The sequence below is a fragment of the Xenopus tropicalis genome, chromosome 6 (assembly GCF_000004195.4).
Source record: "Xenopus tropicalis strain Nigerian chromosome 6, UCB_Xtro_10.0, whole genome shotgun sequence".
Lineage (NCBI taxonomy): Eukaryota > Metazoa > Chordata > Amphibia > Anura > Pipidae > Xenopus > Xenopus tropicalis.
Window position 1 is genome coordinate 94242336 of NC_030682.2, and position 21791 is coordinate 94264126.

At 43.3% G+C, this 21791-nt stretch overlaps 2 protein-coding genes across 6 annotated transcripts in view; both read right to left on the reverse strand.

Annotated features, from left to right (window-relative positions):
- Positions 1-2202, reverse strand: part of mboat1 (membrane bound O-acyltransferase domain containing 1) — a 54586-nt gene extending 52384 nt beyond the window's left edge. Inside the window, exon 1 of the mRNA XM_002940300.5 lies at positions 1959-2202. Within this exon, the coding sequence (XP_002940346.1) occupies positions 1959-2051 (93 nt within the window). The 5' untranslated portion in view covers positions 2052-2202. The remainder of the gene's footprint in view (positions 1-1958) is intronic.
- Positions 2203-8497: 6295 nt separating this feature from the next.
- Positions 8498-21791, reverse strand: part of LOC105945774 (acyl-CoA (8-3)-desaturase-like) — a 37866-nt gene continuing 24572 nt past the window's right edge. Inside the window, exons 2-5 of one of the 5 annotated variants that reach the window (XM_031904661.1) lie at positions 16011-16071; positions 15851-15927; positions 15649-15769; positions 8498-9155 (exon numbers count right to left, since the gene is read on the reverse strand). In XM_031904661.1, the coding sequence (XP_031760521.1) occupies positions 15668-15769; positions 15851-15927; positions 16011-16071 (240 nt within the window). In that variant the 3' untranslated portion in view covers positions 8498-9155; positions 15649-15667. Of the gene's footprint in view, positions 9156-14597; positions 14644-15648; positions 15770-15850; positions 15928-16010; positions 16072-18110; positions 18235-21791 lie in introns of those variants that run through there. The other 4 variants (XM_031904662.1, XM_031904664.1, XM_031904663.1 and 1 more) reach the window with 4 other exon arrangements.

Here is a 21791-nt window from a genome sequence, read left to right on the forward strand (position 1 = left end):
AGATCAAATTACCTCTTTGGATGACATATTTAAAAAAAAAATCCTCTGACCCACCATCATGAATGAATAATTGGTCCTAACATACAAAAATAGTTAGAAAGAACTGACTGGCAATCTGTAGAGGGGCTGCCTAAAGACATCATAGACACTATTTTTTGGGCCTGTGAGGGCTGTTTGAGCCTTTGTATAGCTCAAATGCCAGGGCCTAATTTGAATCTCAGCATTAACCTGAAGTGGAGGATAGGGAGACAACAGTATTCATTTATCAAAATTGGGCAAATCTGCACCTACAAACTTGTGCCTTTCAGGTGTTTTTGTTAGACTGCCATGCCAGTTACAGTTAAACAATTTAAGGACTTATCTCGCACTGCTGATCTTCTCCCTGATGTAGTAGCACCATCATCAAACTATAGAAAACTCAATGCAAGCATTAACTGATGCCAAGGCCCACACCTCTTTACACACCTCCCAATGGCACTTCTTATATCACAACAATCTCCTTAAGATGTAAGGGCAGTTTTTCTACATTCTTTAGCTTCTGTCGTTGAACTGCAAATGAGGTAATAAAGAGAAGTACAAATAGAAAGGCCTACAGTCGACACCCTGCAGTTCGGTGTAGTACAGTTGAAATCCATGAATTCTGCCTATTTGAATCTAGTCACAGGATACAAATATGGTTATAAGACCGCAATGACACATGATGCTGTGTCTGGTGCTTTAATCCCCCCTTTTAAGAAGCCCCACCACAGGCTTACACTGCAATCACCTGCCTAGTGTACTAATAATTTTTCAGGCAGCTATGGCCTGACAAGCTCTGAAACAACACATAAGAGATTATGTACAAAGCAGCATTAGTTAGGACGGAAAATTTTGATTGGTCGCCTTTGAAAGCGCTGGAGCAAAGGCAAGCATTTACCACTGAATCATCAGATAAGGGTAGAATTCTTTTGTTTCTACCTGCATCATAATTGTAATGTGTTTGGCCACCATTAAGGGAAACTTAATATGTTTTTGCCATGTGCCCCAGTAATCTGCAGACTTTACCAGGGTATTGAAGCCTACTGTAATCTGTTGAACTTTTAGGGCACAAGTAAAAAAACATGCCAGGTTTACTTTTGCAAAATGAATATACATTACTCACACTAAAGAATATCAATAATATGACATTAGAAAATGCCATAAAAAAAGTGTGACACTGCATCCAATACAGGTGGGATAGAAGGGACAGAAACTACAACGTGTAATCAGTTTTCATAGCTTGTAGCACCAGCAAATTGTGCTACTTGCTACTTTTATGTCATTTAAGGAAAAAGATATAGCATTGGTGCTAAACCGGCAGGTACCCACGACAACAAATCAGATGTTTACTTTTGATAGAACTAATTGTTATTGGTAACTGCACTTATGTTGGTAAATCAGTTCCATGGTTCCCATTAAACCACTGACTGACTGCTGACAGTATAATACATATAGCCAGTGGGACAGGGATGGTCAAACTGCGATGCTGACAGCTTTTGCTCATTTACAACCCCATTACGTTCCGATACCTGAAGAGACTGCAAGAAGATTTGGGAGTTGTAGCTCAAGATTATCAGAAATACAGTAAGCTGGACACCACTGCTTTAGCACAAGAAATTTTCAGAAAATCTGTCTTATTTACTAACCTAGTCTAGTAAACCTTAATAACTAGTAGCATTTACTGTTTAGCTACCTAGTTAGTTCCCCAAAACGCATGCGTTTGCTTGGTTGCTAGGGTTACCGCACATGTTTACCTTTGCGCCATATATACGCACGTCTGGAATACAAGGCAAGGAAACAAAAGCGCACCCAGTACGTGTTAGCTCGGCGCCCACTATCTCTAAGCATCCCACCCAGACAGGCACAGGCTGGCTAATGCAGTTCAACAGGTTGCAGATCGTTACTAAATCCAGAAGAAAATGAAAGCAAAGTCCCCTAACCTGTTCCAGAGGAGTATGGAGTAGCTGGCTGATGGGCTGCAGCAGAGCGGAGCCCGTGGGCTGCGGTACTATGTTACCAGAGGCTGCCACCATCCTGCATCTTGCCGAGTGACAGGCGGGCTGCCAGCATACACACAGGGCACCACCGGCAACATGTGCGCCCTGCCTCCTACACTCAGGAAACCGAGCCCGCCCACTGCAGGCAGGCTGACCAATCACAAGTAAGCAGGGAGTCGGGGTGGGGCAGCTCACACCCACGGAGCTGACATTGTCAGAACTTCTTTACTGTGCCGCGCCTGCACGGCTTGTTTGTGTTCTGGTACTATAGTATCCGATGCACAGGTGAGGGAACTAACCTTCAGCAATACGCAAAACTTTCTCCCAGATCGAATGGGGTTTGGCCATTTTGGAAAAGTGCAGGAAAAAAACTGACATTCTTGAAACGCGCTCAGTGCCCATTAAAGATTAAGGCAGTCCTCTTCCCCTGGCACTGTGTGAGAGCAGGTGTTAGTGGAAGAACATTTCTCTGCCCCACCCAGGATGTGTCAGAGTCTTTGTTAGAGCGCCCCCTGCCAGCTGGAAGCAAACCGTACCAGGGGCAGGAATGGGGCTCCATGGTGAGCAGCCAGGATATCGGGACAGCAGAGTGGCGGCCTCTGAACTTTCCAGTAGACAACTCATTCAGCGACTTAAAGGGGAACAATTATGAAAAATGTTTAGACAAACATTTTAACAATTTATTGCTTAAAAATGTTGCTCCCAGGTCTGCGTCATTGATGCAGAAATGTGTGAGAGCGGAGCAAAGTGAAAGCTGATTTGCTGCGGCATGTCGTGAAGCCACACCCCTCAACAGCAAACACTTGCAAAGGTAAGGTAAAGGAATGAGCCAGGCTGGGCCGGAACTAGGGGTAGGCAGAAGAGGCAGCTGCCTAGGGTGCAACGATTGAGGGGCGCCAGACAGGAGCCTCTCCTGCCTACCCCTAGTGCTACTTTGTCATTGCCTCCGCCGCTTGTCATTAGCGGCGGAGGCAATGACCGATCTAATCGCCCCGCCCCCCCCCCTGCACCGCCTCCTGTGCTTTGGCGCGCATGCGCCGTTCGGGGGGGGCGGAGAGGTGGGCGGAGTTGGCCGACCGGGTTGTCTAGGGCGCCCGGTCGGCTTGGCCCGCCCCTGGCGCCAGGCTGGGGGCTGTATTTGCCAGTAAAGCTCTGGCACACAGGTAGATTAGTCGCCCGCGACAAATCTCCTTTGTCACGGGCGACTAATCTCCCCGAACTACCATCCCACCTGTGAAAATGTAAGTCGCCGGTGGGATGGCACACGCTGTGCAGGCGATTTGCCGAAATTGGGGTGGGATGTTAGTTCGTGGAGATTAGTTGCCCGTGACAAGGGAGATTTGTCGCAGGCGACTAATCTCCCCGTGTGCCCTAAAGCAGCTAGTTGTTTATATTCATATATACACAGCATTACCGGCTCTTTTGCATTTGGGTTTTTTGGTACTCACCAGCAGCTGCCAGTCACCCTCCTGCAATTTACACATGCAGATACAGATCTTACTTAAATAGCCAGATACAGGTGTAACAAAAGAGTGTAAAAAAGAGACTTCCTCCATACCAGTGACACATCAACTGCAGCAATATTACAGACCTCTGCACGGGCAACTTTGTGTGTACAGGCACATAGACTCCTGTATGTTGGATTCCCAGACACCTCTCTATGTCTGTCAGAGCTCTCCTGTAGACTGACTAATCCAGGGGGCTCAAACTCAATTTACCTGGGGGCCGCAGGAGGCAAAGTCAGGATGAGGCAGGGCCGCATAAGGGATTTCACAAAAAATTGGCTTTCAAGGGATAATGCAAGGCACGGCGGGCGGGATCTGCTGATTGCGGAAATGACGTTATGCCATCATTACAGTTATTATGGGAAGACGTTCTGTGTGCACAATTAGCTCCTTAGCAGCTAATTGTGCACACAGAACGTCTTCCCATAATAACTGTTATGATGGCATAACGTCATTTCCGCAATCAGCAGCTCCCGCCCGCCGTGCCTTGCATTATCCCTTGAATCGCAATAAAAATCGCAATCCATTCATTGCTTTTGAGAAGGCGTTGGTGTGGGCCACAAAATATTGTACCGAGGGCCGCAAATGGCCCGCGGGCCGCGAGTTTGAGACCCCTGGTCTAATCAGTCCCACCTGGTCAGTCTGTAGCATTTACTCTGCATGTATTCTTAAGAAATGGCCATATATTCTGCTATTGATTAGCTTGTGTACATATAAAGAGTGGCTACAATGTCTATGAAGATTCTCATTCATCCAGGTCATGATATACAGTATCTAGTAGAATTAAGTCTAAAACAACTGGACTTTTCTGAGTTTTTCTTGAAAACGTTTCACCACTCATCCGAGTGGCTTCTTCAGTTCAAATGACTGGTAGGGAATTCCCCGGTATTTAAAGGGAAAAGAAAGTCAAAGTCACTTGGGGGTGCCAAAATGTTAGGCACCCCCAAGTGACTTTGACCACCTACCTTTTACCCCGGGCTGGTGCCCCTGTGAGGAGGGAACAGCACCAGCCCGGGGTAGCTGCAGGCGCTTCCTTCCTCTTGTATCGCTGCGCGCGCATGCGCAGTAGAGAGAAAAGCCGAACTTAAACATTAAAGTCGGCTTTTCACTCTACTGCGCATGCGCCCACCGCTGGCATTCAGGAAGAGGAAGCCAGAACCCGGAAGCGCTGCGCTCCAGGTGCCCCGGGCTGGTGCTGTTCTCTCCCAACAGGGGCACCAGCCCGGGGTACGAGGTAAGCGGTTAAAGTCACTTGGGGGTGCCTAACATTTTGGCACCCCCAAGTGACTTTACCTTTCGTTTCCCTTTAAACTCTTGATGGTAGTAGAGTCACAGACATCCAATCACAATGGTTCCCTAGCAGTCATTTGAACTGAAGAAGCCACTCGGATGAGTGGTGAAACGTTTTCAAGAAAAACTCAGAAAAGTCCAGTTGTTTTAGACTTAATTCTACTAGATAGTGGCTACAATGTTATTACACAAATAGTCACACAAGTTACTGTTCCTACAACATTTATTTATAAGTTACCCACAAGGCAAATTGTAGTTTTATGGGAAGTGGATGCCCTAAAGTTATTGTTTAACTACAACTTTACACACCTGCTAGTTCTTTTGACATGTATGTTTCAAATTGCTGGGCCTTTGTGCCAAATAACTAGATTGCTGCTGCTCAGAAAAGAGTGATATGTGGCTTTTATAATGTTTTTCTCATACATAACCAAGAAATAAAATTTCTCTGTGTTTGTTAGTGTCAGACAATTTAAGGTTGAAGATACCACGATGTGTATTGTTCCTTGCAATAGAACATTACACTTTATTTTAAGTAACTATATGAGCATCTTGACAAGGTACTTAAGGCTAATGTCAGACAAGGTGTCTGGCGTATATTTTCAGCAAGCAGAAAAGTGCTTGGCGAAAATATTGCCATCCTCCTCCTACCTGTGCCTGCACGGGAATGAATGAGATACGCTCCGGTGCAGGCACATTTAGCCGAAACACGCACAAAAACGAGAGAGAATGCAAAGTCTTGCGTTCTTACGCGTATTTCGGCTACATGTGCCTGCACCGGAATGTATCTCATTCATTCCGGTGCAGGCACAGGTAGGAGGCGGATGGCGATATTTTCGGCAAGCGTTTTTCCGCTTGCCGAAAATACACGCCAGATGCCTCGTCTGACAATAAGCCTAAAGTGCTCCCATAACTGCCTGCACCTCCAGTGGTGGAAACAATACCAATGCCATTGAGTAAGACCTCAATGGCATTGTCTGACTCATGTTAGATTCCAAATAATTCTGGGCACTTAGTAGGCAAGTACTAGTACCAATCCGAGCACTGGGAACAGATTCTGACTGAGATTCAAAATAGGCCAGGGCCTGGCATTTCAAGTATGCAGAAGACCAAGCAGCCCTCCACAGACCCAATAAAGTGACTTTCTATGAAGGGGATAAACTTTGATGGCCAAAAGATAGTCACGTTACCAAAGCTTAAATGTAATCCAAAATGGTCGTAGTCTCTGTGAAAAATACGACTTTTTCGTGGAAGAACAAAAACCACAAAAATTTGTGGAATTTTAACAAAATTATTGTGGGCATTACAAAAAGTTCTATAAGTTAGGAAAAATAGCAATTTTCCTCTTCTGGTTTAATGAATGGGCCCCATAGTGTTTTGGTATACATCCCAGCCACTCCATCTATTTATAATCCTAGATCCCTGTTTGTACAATTATGGATTAGCCACTTAATACTGCAATGAACAGTGCATGATGAATTTTTTTACCCATGGAAAATTTTCGCATTGGGCAAAAATCACACACATTGATTCCCATTTTATCTAAAGAATATTTTAGTCTCAAGTATTTACAAAAACTTGAGACTGAGAGTTAATCCTGGTAATAGCAGGCAGACCAGAGGTACAATATTTTGTACCCACTTTGTTTCCTTGTCTGGTTTACAGTTTCCGGGGCGCTTCACTGTGCAATGATTGCACTGCTAAGTAAGCAGGAAATTATAGGGTATGATAAAGGCTTAGTCATTGATGCAATCTTTGCATCTTGATAATAGGTACTTCATGCTGCTGATTGTGCTCTCTGCAAGATTGGGGTCTCATTCTCCCTCCATTTAGTCAATGCTGTCACTCTCTATTACAGTATGTAATTTTGCTATATTGTGGAATGTTTCTTAAAAAAATGTTCATTGTTGGGTATAAAATGTTGACATACACAGGGGCCGGTTCAATAAAGGTCATTAACACTTAACGCATAGTTTTACGTGTTAAAAAGTGTTCATTAATTAACGATTCATTAAAGTAATTTTGTATGCGTTACTCATATCGGTCGCGCAAAAATCACAATTATCGCAAAGCATTATGTCCATCGCATTGTGATAATTATGTAATAGAAATAATAGTAACGCATAATTCGCAGACATATTTGAAGCATTAAAAGCAAAAAATATGGTGATAATTTGTGCTAATATTTACACCTACTAGGAGTGGGCATTATTTAAAAAACATTCTGGTTTGTGAAGACAACATGGAGTTTGCAGTCAGATTTTTGTTGGATTGTGAAGAAGAGAATCAAGTATGTGATCATCCTAGAGTGATGTATCCTTGAGTTTTCAGGAAATAGTGAGGAGCTATAGGTTAAATAGAGCAGCAATCTATGGCCTGTATGAGGTACTGGACCCTTATCTGCAGCCACTAACTAACAGAAGCCATGCTGTTCCTGGCATTGTGAAACTTCTGTGCTCCCCTCATTTTTTCAGAACATATCTGATATCACGGGAGCACTTACCAGACAGTCAGTGTGTGCTCTACGTCCATGCCGGAACCTAGACAGCTAAATTCCCAAACGGTAAAAAGATTTGTACAGAGCAATTCAACACTGCTGTTAAAAAATCTTTGTCTTTATTTTTTAAATCTCTTTAAAAACATATTGTGCACATACAAAAAAGACCACGCACAGCGCATTTCGTGGTATCACACCACTTTCTGAGAAAGCGTCAAGTGTGGTCTTTTTTGTATGTGCACAATATGTTTTTAAAGAGATTTAAAAAATAAAGACAAAGATTTTTTTAACAGCAGTGTTGAATTGCTCCGTACAAATCTTTTTACCTTCATTTTTTCAGGACAGAAAGTTTTCAGAAAGCTGGAGGGATATATGGCATCCCAAATGTGTTAGGTGCCACAGATTGCACACATATGGCATTTAATACCCCACTAGACAAAGAGCATATTTTCCAGAATTGCAAAAGTTACCATTCTCTCAATATCCAAATCGTGTGTGACACTAAAATGAATATCATGAGTACTGTGTCAGGATTTTCAGGCTCCTCACATGATTCTTACATCTTGAAGCAGTGTGGATTATATGTTGATTTTAAAAGTGGAAAAATTCCTCATGGATGGCTTTTAGGTAAGTATTTGTGTCATGTCTATCAGAAGTTTTTTAGATTTGCTCTCTGACTCCCACTGTGAAACCAGGGCCTGTTTGCCATAAGCATGGTTTGCAAGTACAAGCGGGCCCTGGAAGTGGGAGACTGGAAGCAGGTTATTTTATCTTATTTTATTTCATATGCTGGCTACCCATGTTATCTGTGGCTAATGACTCCAATAACCAGGCCCCGTACAAGGGCTGAATTTGCTTTTAATGAAGCACATGTGAGAGCGCGGTCTGTAATTGAGCGAACTTTTGGGGTTCTGAAAAGACGCTTCAGATATCTGGACAAGTCAGGAAAAAGCCTGTACCGTCCCAGTAAAGTGGCCCAAAGTGTTGTACCGTGTGCTGTATTGCACAATATTGCCAACCGTCATGGATTTCCTGGGTTTGTGGCTGATGGCCTAGATGACCCAATTCATCCCATACATCGTGTACAAAGTCAGATAACAGGCAATCGCGTATGGGAATAAATCATAAACAATTACTTTGCGTGTAAGTACCTACAATCTTTACTAGAATAAAAAAGAAACACAAAACAACATCTGAAACAATACTATTTGGAGTGAAAATAGTTGCACATGGCGCCGCGATTTGCCGAAGTTGCCTTAAGGGGAAACTTCGGGCGACTTTGGCAAGTCGCGGCACTGCATATGCCATCCCACCGGCGATTTACATTCTAGCCGATGGGATGGCATTGCGGGGAGATAAATCATCCGCGACAATGAAGATTTGTCGTGCGACGACTATTCTCCCCATGTGTCACTGCCCTAAATGTTGCGCATGCATCTTTAACAGAGCTGCCTCGTATAAGGCTTGTCGTCCCTAACTCTTGTTGTAACATGTGGCGATACACAGATCAAGATAAACAACATGCATTTTTTTTCATGAGAGATTTTTGATAATTTATGAGAGTTATGGAAAAAAAATTTTCTGGTTCATGTATTTTTGGGGTAACAGTACTATTTGTGGATTTGACCTTATGTTTAACAAGTGCTTGTTGTGGGCGTTCTGAGGGGTTAGCATTATTACCAGACTCATTGGGATTATCAGAAAATACAGCATAATCACTTAAATTTTCAGGACACTGTCTTGCATTATCATCAACAATAAACCTTCTCTTTTACATTTCAGGAGATTGTTGGGGTTCTCTGTTGAGCTGTCTTGCTGACTTTCCAACCCAGTGACCTCTTGGACGTTGATCTAAAAAAAGGATATATTTTTTTCAATGTTTTCAATGATGTTCATCATGGCATGAAACATACAAGTCAAGTTGATTGAGAATAATGTTATTCTGTTATTTTTGGACATTCATTTAAAATGAGAAAAAAAGGTACAGTCTTTAGCCATACACACTGCAAGGCAAAAAAAAGGCTAGAAGATTGACTGCACATAAGTACAAGATTAACTGACTGCACATAACCCAGCAAGACACACATGTCCAATAACACACCTCTCTTATTACCAATACACTGCACTCCAATACAATGCAGATTCAGTTCGGCCAGGACCGTGGATTGGGCCAAAACTGAATCCTTCAAAAAAAAGGTTGGATTCAGCCGAAATCCCGAACCAAATCCGGGATTCGGTGCATACCTAATTGGCATCTTTTCTTGCAATGCTGCACGCTTCTTGGGCAAACACCAACACTGTTGACATGGTCAGCTATGTCCTTCCAGTACTTAGTTTTGACGGCAGTAGCAGTTTTCGCAGAATATTTGCCAATTATTCGGTCAATCAATGGCACTAATTTCTTAATATTGAAATTAAGAAATTTGGTAAATTTCAGATTTCTCAGTCTGTTTTCATGCTGTTTTTTCTTGCTTTGTTTGGGTGAGGAGAGTATGTCAAGTTCCTCACTTTCTACTTCACTTGGTTCCTCAGGATGATAATCTTTGTCTGTAACTTCAATATCAGAGAATTCCGGGCTGCTAATGTAGCGAGGCCTTTCTTCCTCATTGTCACTGTTGTACAAAAGTGAAGGTGCAGAAGTTTTAATGTTTGCACATGTTTGTATTTTTTTGTGTTGAATTTCTGTTCTGTCATATTTACTAACACCTGAACTTTCATTAAGGTGAACAGGTATTTCAATATTTCCTTCACATTTACTAACACTTGCATCTTTGGTGGTTTAGGCTAAATCTCTGATAAAGAAGTTGCTTTCTTCCTTTCTGTTTGCAATTGTGATTTTTCTGTATTGTGGCCTCTGCTCATGTTTTGTACTCTGTTCTTTTCTTTTTGGCATCTGTGAGCACTCATGCCTCCATCTACTCTCACCTCTATCATGCCCCAGCCTACCTTGCTCATCCTTCATTTTTTTCAGCTTTTTATTTCGGCCATTAATGTCTTTAATATCGCTATTGTCCCTCCTCTCCATTGTTTGCCTTGCCAAGGGGTTCCTTGGCGGTGATTGCGCAGCTGCATTATCCGTGTCCTCCATCTTGCGACTCACAGAGGAAATGCGGAAAATGGCGGAAGTCATGTGGTATGTGATGCGTAACGTTTACGTGCGTATTAGCATGTGCTAATATCACGTGCTACGAAATAATGCATAAATATATCACATGCTTTAAAATATCGCTTAAAATATGTCATCGCAAGATAAATAATGACAATAAAATTGCTTATTTATTCAGGCAAGTGTCCTTTTTGTGAATCGATCGTTAATTCTCAAAATATAAGAAGTGATATTTTTAGCACATGCTAAAAATAACATTCATTTTTTCAGACCCCATACTGTAAAGAGTACAAAAAGCAATATATTGGAAGTAAGGGGCAAAGTAGCTTTCAAGGAAGCAAGTAGTACTCTAGAGGGCTCCTGCATGGACTCCACCATGTCAGCCAAGAATGGAAGCAAAATTATAGCTTCTTACATTCTTAAAGGAATACTGTCGTGATATTTATGGTGTACTTTTTATTTCTAAATGACACTGTTTACATAGAAAATAATTCACTCAACCATTTAAAATTTTATTCTTGAACCAACAAATGTATTTTTTTTTTAGTTGTAGTAGTTGGTGTGTAGGCAGCCATCTCAGTGCATTGTGCCTAATTCTGAGCTTTCAGAAACAGCCAGCGCTACACATTAGAACTGCTTTCAGGTAACCTATTGTTTCTCCTACTCCCATGTAACAGAAGGAATCCCAAACTGGACTTGGATTTCCTACTATTCAGTGCTATTCTGATATCTAATGGGAGTCGCTATCTTGCTACCTTCCCATTGTTTAGAGCACAGGTCATATGGCTGCGGCACCCTGGGAAATGAAGAATAACGGAAAATCTTTTAATACTTTCCGATTTGTTTCATGAACTGGAACATGGCAGTGGGTACTAATGGGTTAACCCCCAGGCCATACGGAAGGTAGAGGAAATTACATCTTATAAAAGGACCCATTCCCTCAGTGCCTATCTTTACTGACTGAGTACAATATCCTAGGGTGGAAAGTCCCTGCCCACTGCCATGTTCCAGTCCAGGAAACGGCCCTAATGGGACTTAACAAGCTTACTACAGTGGGAGGGATGCAAAAACAATTATTTATTAGAAGTAGCCTCAGACAAAATAGAATGCCCAAAACAGGCCAAATCAAACTTGTAATGTTTGACAAAGGTACACAAAGATGGCGAAGTAGCTGCTCTACATATTTCCCCTGAAGAAACCTGGGCAAAGACTACCCAGGACACTGCTATCCCTCTGGTAGAATGTGCTTTTGGGTGCTGTCTGTAATGAGTAGGCAATTTGGATGCATTCTTTGGTCCATCTAGCAATAGTACTTTTAGAGGCTTTAGTTCCAGGATTGTTATCTGCAGAGGTAACTAAAGCTTAAGTAAAGCTTTGGGTTTTCCTGATGCAGCAGCTTACTTTATCCAGGTAAGTTTTGAGATCAACCACGTCTAAGTCTAATAATGTTATTCTGTTATTTTTGGACATTCATTTGAAATGAGGAAAAAAGGTACAGCCTTTAGCCATACACACTCAGGGCCGCCATCAGGGGGGCACAGGGGGGACTGTTGTTCCGGGCCCGGACGATCTTTTGCTTTAAAGGGGGCCCGGACGTGAAACAGTTTTTAAGCACGGGCCCCCTTTAAACAATTGCGGGCCCTGTCATTGGTGGCCAGTGGGGATTTCAATTGGTTGCGCCCCGTGCGTACATGTGACGTCAGTACGCACGGGGCGCAACTTTATAAAACCACGGATGCTGCAGGGAGCCGGGGGACGTTGTAGGAGGACGCAGCGGGATGAAGCAGGCGCACAAAGCAGGTGGACGCAGAGGGAGCTGCAGGATGCTGGGGAGGACGCTGGGAGGGAGCTGGAAGATGGTAATGAGGGAGTGGGGGAAGGAGGAGTTTGAGGAGAGATGTATCTCCCATTTCTGCATGCAGCCATCTTCCTTCCTTCATGAAGCTTGTATGCTGATGAGTTTGCCCTGAGGGTTTAAGTCCTGTTACTGCTGCTGGGGAATTGGGTTGGCTGAAAGGCTCCCTCCAACTAATCCAATTCTAGCAAGGACTAGGACTTACCAGGACTCAAATTTCAGGGCAAAATCAGCAGCATTGAAAGGCTATGTCACAGAGATCTGGAATTTCTGTTAGATTTATAGTTTCTTCTTCTGACACAGAGATAATTATGCCCTCACCCACCAGAACTTAGTGCCATAAAGAATACAATTTTCCGAAACTGCTATTTTTTCTGCTTTCTCTTTCACAACCTTTATTTAGACTAACCTTCCAGTCTTTATGTGCTTGCAGCTTTTCCAACCATAATAGCAATAGCCCCTTTCTTGCCACAACAAACTATGCTGTATTTAATTAAAACCCACCACATGTGGATTAAACATTGGTTTGTATAAGCATTACAGTCTATAAAACAAGATGCCAAAATGGGTAGAGTGATAGGAGTAAAAGGTACAGGCAAGAAAAGGGTTAATGCTGAATACTATATTCATCAATCCTGATATATGTTCTAGGTTCTTCTACAAGAAACTGACACTGCAATTAACCTACAAGTTCTCCTGAGGTTATTAGTTACCTGTCTGCTCATCAGTAAGTGCTGCCATGTCAATAATGTGTGCCAACACCATGGATATGTTGTGTTCTTACACACTGGTGGGCAACAAAGCCCCCAAAAATATTTTCTGACTGCCCAGAATTAGAATCAAGATACAGTGATCCCAGTCTGGTTAACTGCAATGTATTTTTGTAGAAAGCACCCCTGCGCATTAGCATGGTTCCCACTCAAGTCGGTTGTTGGAATATTAATTATTATACAAAACCCTATGTCAGCCTCCCCAAACAAAAAAGTCACCCTCTGCCTATGACTTCACTTTTGATGCTGCTATCAGTAAGGAGCCAGTCCATTATGGCTCCAGAGATGGACATGAGAGCTGAGTTGGGGCTCAGAATGGATGTTGGGAGGGAGCTGGAGGATGGTAATGAGGGAGCTTGAGGATGTAGTGGGGAGCTGGAGGATGGTAGGGAGGGAGGGAGCTGGAGGATGGTAGGGAGGGAGCTGGAGGATGGTAGGGAGGGAGGGTGCTGGCGGATGGTAGGGAGGGAGCTGGAGGATGCTAGGGAGGGAGCTGGAGGATACTAGGGAGGGAGCTGGAGGATACTAGAGAGGGAGCTGGAGGACGCTAGGGGAGCTGGAGGATGTAGGGGGAGCAGGATGCAGTGGGGAGTGGGCCATAGTATGGGGACACTGAGGGAGGACCAGCAATGTTTTAAGGGGCTCTGGGCTGGCTACTAATGTTTTAGGGGGCCTTGGCTACCAGTGTTTTAGGGAGTCCCTGGCTACCAATGTCTGTGTGTCCTTTGTAGTGATGGGAGGGGTCATTGGGGGAGGGGCCATTGGGGGAAGGACGTGGGAGGAGGGTGGGGCCCAGAAAATTTTGTTGTGCGGGGCCCCGTGGTTTCTGATGACGGCCCTGGGTACAGGGGGTCCTGGAGCCAAGTTTGCCCAATAGGCTACTGGCCTCTAGTAACGTCACTGTATGAGGGGCTCAGGAACACAGTAATAATGAGTAGCTACTTGTCTCAATAAGAAACACCTTTCCAGAAGATTAGAGTTGCCCTGCAACAACTTTTCCATAGAAAGGGAAAATTATGTTTGTGTTATGTCTATGTCCCTTTTCATGAGGCTAAGCCTTTGCTAAAAGTGTAACTGCGAGTCCTTTCACCCCACGCAAACTAATTCAGCCACCCTCAATCCCCTGTGCACCCATCTGCTAGTGCTGGCTGGGCCCCCCCACCCTGCTCCCTATAGTCTCTCCTGTCCCCCACCCTGCTCCCTATAGTCTCTCCTGTCCCCCACCCTGCTCCCTATAGTCTCTCCTGTCCCCCACCCTGCTCCCTATAGTCACTCCCGTCATAGCGTTCCCGTTACCCTAGCAACCAGACAGAGGTTTGAACTGAATGAGAGACCGGAAGATGAAAAATAACAAAACACTAGTCTCACAGAGTAATATTTGTTAGCTGCTGGGGTCAATAAATGTCTATGGCATCTTACAGCAGCCCCTCTGGGAATCCTCAAATAGCCAGGCCTGGGCCCAGTAATATCTACTTACGCCACTGAAAGGAGGCTAAATAGAAAGGCAAAAAGGTAAAGGGGAGAATTATGGGATGTGGATCATAGTCAATGTTCATTGGAATGTGGTTCATCTGAGTGACAAACACAAACAAGTTGCTCTCAATAAATCTGAAACACAAGACAAAGACATTGATCAGAGACTAATGTGCTGCTACCAGCGCCGTGCTACCATCTATAATATGATCCTCCCTGTATCCAGGGCCCAAGGTGAATCAATGGAGGGGACATATATGATCATATAAAAACAGAAACACAAATGGGGCATCTGGCTCTTGTGTGTTTTGAGGAGATCTGTCCAAGCGATAATATATGTTGCTTGGATCAGCTCCCTGCAGGCAATGGCGGTGTATGTATCAGATGCCTCATCTCTTTATGTTGCATTTGGACACACATGGACAAAATTGTAAAAAAACTAATTTAGGAACAATCCTAGAGAGGAAAATGTGTTTGTGTATTTGGGTGTTCTTTATGTGTTCAGACACAATACAACTGAATGCAACAAAACTTCTTGCCAGTGGCATCCCAAGCCAGCCGGGTACCCAAGGCAACCCAGCCACCCACCTCATTCCAAACCCCACCCACCTCTATGAGAGCGTGCACGCTCACACACACAGAAGGGTGCCGACCACTGGGGGAGGCAGATTTGAGGAGCGGGTGCTGATGGATCAGACTTGACTGGACTAGGAGAAGGCAGAAAGATGTATGTGCTGTGCAACCCCCACTGTTGCACCCTAGGCACTTGCCTCTCCTGCCTACCCCTGTTACTGGCCCTACTTCTCAGGGACCGCTATGTAGTAGTTTTGCTTCATAAATAATTGGCCATCTGCATATCATGGGACCCTCTCTCGTGTTGTTGTTTAATGTTAAAAAGTTATTAGTTGGATACAGCTTGCTCACACCATGCTCACATCGATAAAAACCACTACTTTTCATTTGCAAAACTCTGTTCCCCCCCACACACACACATTCCATAGGGTACAACCAAATGCAACAAAACAAGCACCTATAGTTTTTGTGGAACTTCTTGTTTTACTACTTAGCTGTAGATCTGACGGCATGGTATGGCCTGTAGTATGTACCCCTGTTCCCTGCAGCTATTCCATTCCCTTGTACCTTCTGTTTATAACAGTGCTCACCAAACCACCATGAACAGAGCGATGGTGCCGCTCACTCCCAGGAACGGGATGTAACACAGACCAAACCTCACATAGAAAGAAATCATCCAGGCCAGGTCCTGCAGGAACAGGAGGCAAAGTCAGGCATTGCAACCTCACTTTACTGTCAGTCCATTTACTACACAATTAAATGTGCTTACCGCCCACTTCTTGTGCCGTATTGCAAAGTAGAAAATATACCATTGGGAATAGACGGGAATCAGTGCTGGAGGCCCAACTGCAAAGAGAACAGAGGATGAATATCCGTTAGCAATAGCTTTATACCTGAGACATGAAGTACTTGGTGTTGAGCTCACTCACTGAAGAAGAAGTACTTGTGCTGGTGATTATACGGCATGTATTTCTTCTTCTTCATTCCAAGCTGTGGGGGGAAACAAGCATAGATATTTCATTCTGTGCATTTCCCTGATGAAATAGTCCCTGTTGTGTGCGCATTGTGTGACTGTTATAGGGACATTAGAATGTGACCACATTTTTATTATTAATTATATATATAGTAAGTAGCCATATACGGCCCAATCTGGAACAATGTCTGACCAATCAGCCCCCTTGCTAATTGCTGATGTTTGTGTTTTATGTTAATTAAAATAAATAAACAAGTTCTGTTGGTTGTTTAAGTCTTCTTGTGTCTTTGTGTATCTTTCTGGGTGACAAAATTAGAGATGCACCAAACCTAGTTTTTTGGGTTCGGCCGAACCCCTGAATCCATCCCAAACGATTCGACTGAATACCGAACCAAATCCAAATCCTAATTAGCATATGCTAAGGAAAAACTTAACGATTTTTCATTCAGTACAGGACAGAACAGACGGGGGTGCTCCTGATACACATTTCTGATATTAATAGTGCAAAACTGCTAATATATAAACAGAAAGTAAAAAAAATATGCACAGAGGTCGGTGGGCACATGTAGCCTTTAACCAGATGTTACTTCTACAAACAGTATTTATACTATATTTTAACACATTTGTTGTTCGGTAAGTGTTTGCCACACAGATTAAGAGCTGTAGATTAAAACCGGTGCCTTTCTTTATATTTTTTCCCCCTCTCTCCTGTGGGGCAGGTGACCCAATATGTTCCCCCAGGAAACTAAAACCTATGATAGAAGCTTACAGTAGCAAATGCTAATGTCAAATAACATTAAACAAAGTTTCATAGAGCTCCTTAGGGCTAAGCTACACAGGAGATTATGATCAGGGTTTTGGGTCAGACTTTATCTGACCCACAAACTTTGCATGCAACAACACAAGATATAGTGGGATCCTATAGAATCTAGTCCCCATTGCTGTAATGGGAGTTGGATCAGATAAAGTCAGGTGGTGTCCTTTGTGCATCTGTTTCCTTAGGAGAAAGTAGCAAAAACTGCAAACTATTGGCAGGTGTTCTCAAGGCAGTAAATGGAGCTTACGACTAATATTCTGGTACCACGTAGTTAAAAGGAGACCCCTTTGCAGATGGACCCAAAATACAAACAGCGCTTTTCTTCTCTGTATTCAGAATATTGGAAGGTGCTGATTAATTGGTACCAGTTGCCAACTGTGAAGATGGAGGACTGAACAAAAATTTGCCACTGATATGTGCTATTATCATGTATGTTCCGAAACATTACCAGTGCTAATAATCTGCCAGGGGATATTATGGGGGTGAATGTGTGCCTGAGGGTAGAGAACAAGGCAGAGCTTTGAGGGAGCACCGGCCTAGGAAAACACGTAGTGATCTATTGTACATTGGTATATGTTACTTTTGGTCATGTTTTTTTCTAAAGTAAATCTAGACAGGTGACTTTTTTTCACACAATTGGGAAGCCATTCAGTATACAGGTTTATCAACTGCAGGTCATTGAAAGCAAAAATATTGATTGGTTGCATGGGTAACTGCCCAGGGGCAAATTTGCCCAGTGTGTATAAATAAGCCCCTAGTGTCAGCTGTGTCTTAGTAAGTCATTCGTATACTCTAACTAAAGTGCAGTTTACTTGAGGGGAGAGACAGTTTGTTAGGCACCCCTAGTGAATATAATCGGTAACCTTGAACCCTGAGTTGGTGCTCTTATCCCTAAATGATACACAGGTTTCAGGTACTTCCTATTGGAGCACCAGCACCTTTACTGTATTTCCCAGTGATTCATTGCAGCAGTCCAGGACCAGGACAGGCAGTGTATAGTAACTACTAACATTTTACTATAGTGTGTATGTGCCAGTCCCAGAGCGCCCTCATGCCCCTTATCCATCCCCAGACTTGCACAGCAGTAAATGCATGGCAGGAGGTTAGGGCAAGGATTTCGGGCAGGGCTGACTTGCACCCACTGACATTGCACTCTACTCTCTACACTGGGTGCAACAAAAAGCAGGTGGCCCTTTGCTACAATTTTTAATGATATCTTAAAAGAGTTCCATTTCATACCATCTCCTACTGAAGCGCAGAAGCTGCCATATGGCTTTTTGCTTGTGAGTGGTGTGCCACTCCTCATCCAGTCAGCGGGACCTCTCTTTGGGTGCCATTGGTGCTGTAGGTGTCTGCAGCAAACCTTTTAGTGGGACAGAGCAATTTATCAACTTTATTATCTATAACAGAAAAAACAGAAGTGTTTAAGCTTAAAAAAGTGGTTGTTTTTCTCTTTAGTTCTCAATGATTTCCACGTGGCTGAGACTCCTGGATTTTCCCACAAAAATGAAGGTAATCATTGCCATAGCTGTCTGAGGGTCTCAATATCCTTGGCCATTCATTATATTGGGCAATCTGGGATTAGAAATCCTTAAGGCTTATATTTAGCATATAGCCCGACCAGTTGCATTGACTCCATTAAACCTTAAATATCTGGGAAACCTGCAGGGCCCAAGGTCCAACTCAGTAAATATGCCCAGGTGACTGTTGCAATATGTGTGTGTACTTCAAGAACATCTGCAGGGCTGCAGGGGATGCTGGGAGTTGTATTATGCACAATGGCTGGATGATTACAGGGGTTAGAGGGCACCATAGTTGTGCAGGAGTTTTTGTAAGCAAGTGAATCACAGGGGTTTAGGGAGTTGTTTAACATCTAAAGAGCCCAATGGAGTGTGGAGTGATGTTGTTCCACAACAGTTGGAGTAGGAAACATTGGCTTTTGGGCATGGAACCGCTATTGCAACTGCTGTCCAGAGAGGCCTCCCTCTGCTCTGTCTGCCATCTCTTGGTGTGAGCAGGAAGTGCTCTCCCATTGGCTGCGTGCAGCTTTCTCCCATTAGCTAAAGGAACAGGAAGTTTTGCCAGTGGTGGTTGGAGAAGCTCTCCCATTGGCTAAACTTAGATGACTCTCCCATTGGCTAAACTTAGATGACTCTCCCATTGGCTGCAGGATGCTTTCCCCACTGGCTAAAATTTACAGAATGATTTCTCCCACAGAAAGTCAGCAGAAATCCCACCATGCTGAGCTGTGTGAGGCAGAGATGGGTGGGTGTCTGGGCTCATATTTGTAAAGTCAAGCTGTTTCATTTACACCAAAAAAGGTATTTTTAAGGTTGCAGTATGTTAATTAACACTGCCCTTTGGCATTTATTCCATGGATAAATGCTTGGATGTGCCTATGTATAAACCTGCAGCTACAGAGTTACCCCAGCATTTACTCCATTTTGCATCTCTTTGTAATTGGTGGGGGAACAAAGCCTTCCTGTCTGTGTTATCTTTCCTCCGTATTAATGACAGTGACATAGAGGGTAACTGTTGGCAGCCAGGCAGGCAGAATACCTACATGGTGGCGCTTCTACTGTACATGTATATGTGCTTTTAATCTTTAGACAGCACCTTACTGTAGTTAGTCTGTTTAATAGAAAAATAAATCATCACCACAACCATAACTATAAATATACATTGGTTTATTTCTCGTTACTGTAACTCTAATACTCTACACTTTCATGTTTCTGCTCAGGGAGAAAGATGGAAATGTTCAGCCCAGGTGGGAGAGCTCATCGCTGGAGACCTTCTATCTACAGGCAGATCCATTACAGAGTTTTATTGTACCTACTGTGGGTCATGTCGTTGGCAAGCGCGCCCTAGAGATAATCCTGCGGCCAATGGAGAACTCAAGGAGGCAGCTGGAATCACTAAATATGGCGCTTCCTCAGCAGTTGGTGCCAATGTGTCAGGAAAGGTAATGTTTGTATGGGATTATGGGATATTACATTAGGGCTGGCATAATGTCTTATATTGGCAGCAAGACCATAGATTCCTCATCTATTGCCATTGTTATGCACTTTTCTTTCTGAATCTTATTTATAGAAAAAAAAGCTCAATTTGAAAGTTATTAAGGGTTAAGTCTTAGCTGCCATTATGCCCCCAACAGCCACTGTGACACATGCCCAGATTTCACATTTTCATTACTACAATCAAAGGTGAGTGCAGCATATACACATGGGGGAAGGGGGGGCATTGAGAAAAATATTGGCATAAATCACTATGTGTTACACATGTAGCACCCAGGGCATTAGATATTGTTATTCCCATTTCTCTCTGTAAGTCGCACTGCATTTAAAAGTGTCTGGTTTGAAGGATATTAAGCTAAAAGTCTCAGAGCTGCTATTTTACAGCAACCAACTGTCACTGTGACACTGCCATAAGCCTGATGTGTGACTGAACCATTGTTATGCCCTTAAGTTTAAACTTTTTAACTGTCATTTGGTTGCTAGAGTGTCCGTTAATTAACGGTTTTTCTCACTTTCATTTCTGGGATCAGAGGTAAGTGGAGCACGCCACACGCTGGGGGAGACATTTTAGGAAAATAATTACATAAATGCAGAAAATCGCTATTTAATTGCATCACTAGGTAGCGCCTGGGATATTAGCCTTGGGTTTGCATATATTGTATCATTTTCATAGATATAAAACATGATTTTGGGAGAGTTGGGGAAGGAGCAGGGGAGCAGGGAGACTATAAAGTAACATTTGGATTTCAGATTCCTATTTTAATGTTAATATTCACATAGTTCTGTATTTGCTTGTGATTTTTTTTAATAATGTGCAAGTTTGGAAATTATTTTGGTCACAGTATGAAATCTCATAGTTTCCCATCCAGTAACAGTCACTCTGACAGGGTTTGGGATGACAGTTGGCCACTTGGTGTTCAGGTTTTGCCTCCAATGCTCTTAATATTCATATTTCTCTCTCTGTATCTCACTTTGTACATAAAACTGCCTTCTTTAAAAGTTTTCAAGGGAAAAGTGGCAGAGCTGCCATTTTCCAGCCACTAATGATCCCCCTGATGCTTCGTGAGGCTGTTGACAGGTGCTTGTTCCAACTCCCAGCATTCCCTATTAGACCTTCAGTCTGTAGTCCTCTAACTATCACTGAACTACAAGTCCCATCATCCCTTTTAGACCTGCAGCCTGGCCCTTGCTTTCTGGTTGCTAGGGTCCCTTTCATCTTAGCAGCATTTCTATGTGGGATGATCTTGCCATTGCAATATGGGATTGGCTGAAACCAATACAGGTATATTAATCTTTACTATAGAGGTGAGTGGAGCATACAGACACTCATACAGGGGATACATTAATGTGCTCCATCATTCCCAAACCAACTACTGTTCTCTTTCATGAAATCCAAAACAAGTACCTGTAATCCTCTCCCTTCTTTTATATGGGATCCCCTCTGCTCTGAGAGCTGCCATTATTGCTATTTCCCTTCTGTGCAGATTGATAACCCCCCTGCTTATGTATTGGTACACCCTGTTAAACAGTCAAAATGTCAGTATCCTATGCTAGTAATGATATCACCACCTGGACTGGTGCAAGTGATGGGGGGTGATGATGTCTAGTAACATCTGAGAGCTTTATGTTATGTAGCCAGCCATGATCTCCCACAGGGGAGCTCCACCAATTACTGTTGGCATATGCTGGTACCCAAAGGTGCATACTGGGGGTTGCTAATAAGAAATGCCTTCCCTGCTTCAACTGTGTCCATTGTCATGGGAAACCCCAAAAGCTACAGTAATGTAAAGCCCAGGAGATTTAAATGGATGAATGATCTGACCCCTATAACAGACTGTTAGATTTAGATGGGACAGATCAGCATGCCCCCTCTCTATCCAGCATCAGTTTATAGGCACAGCTATTA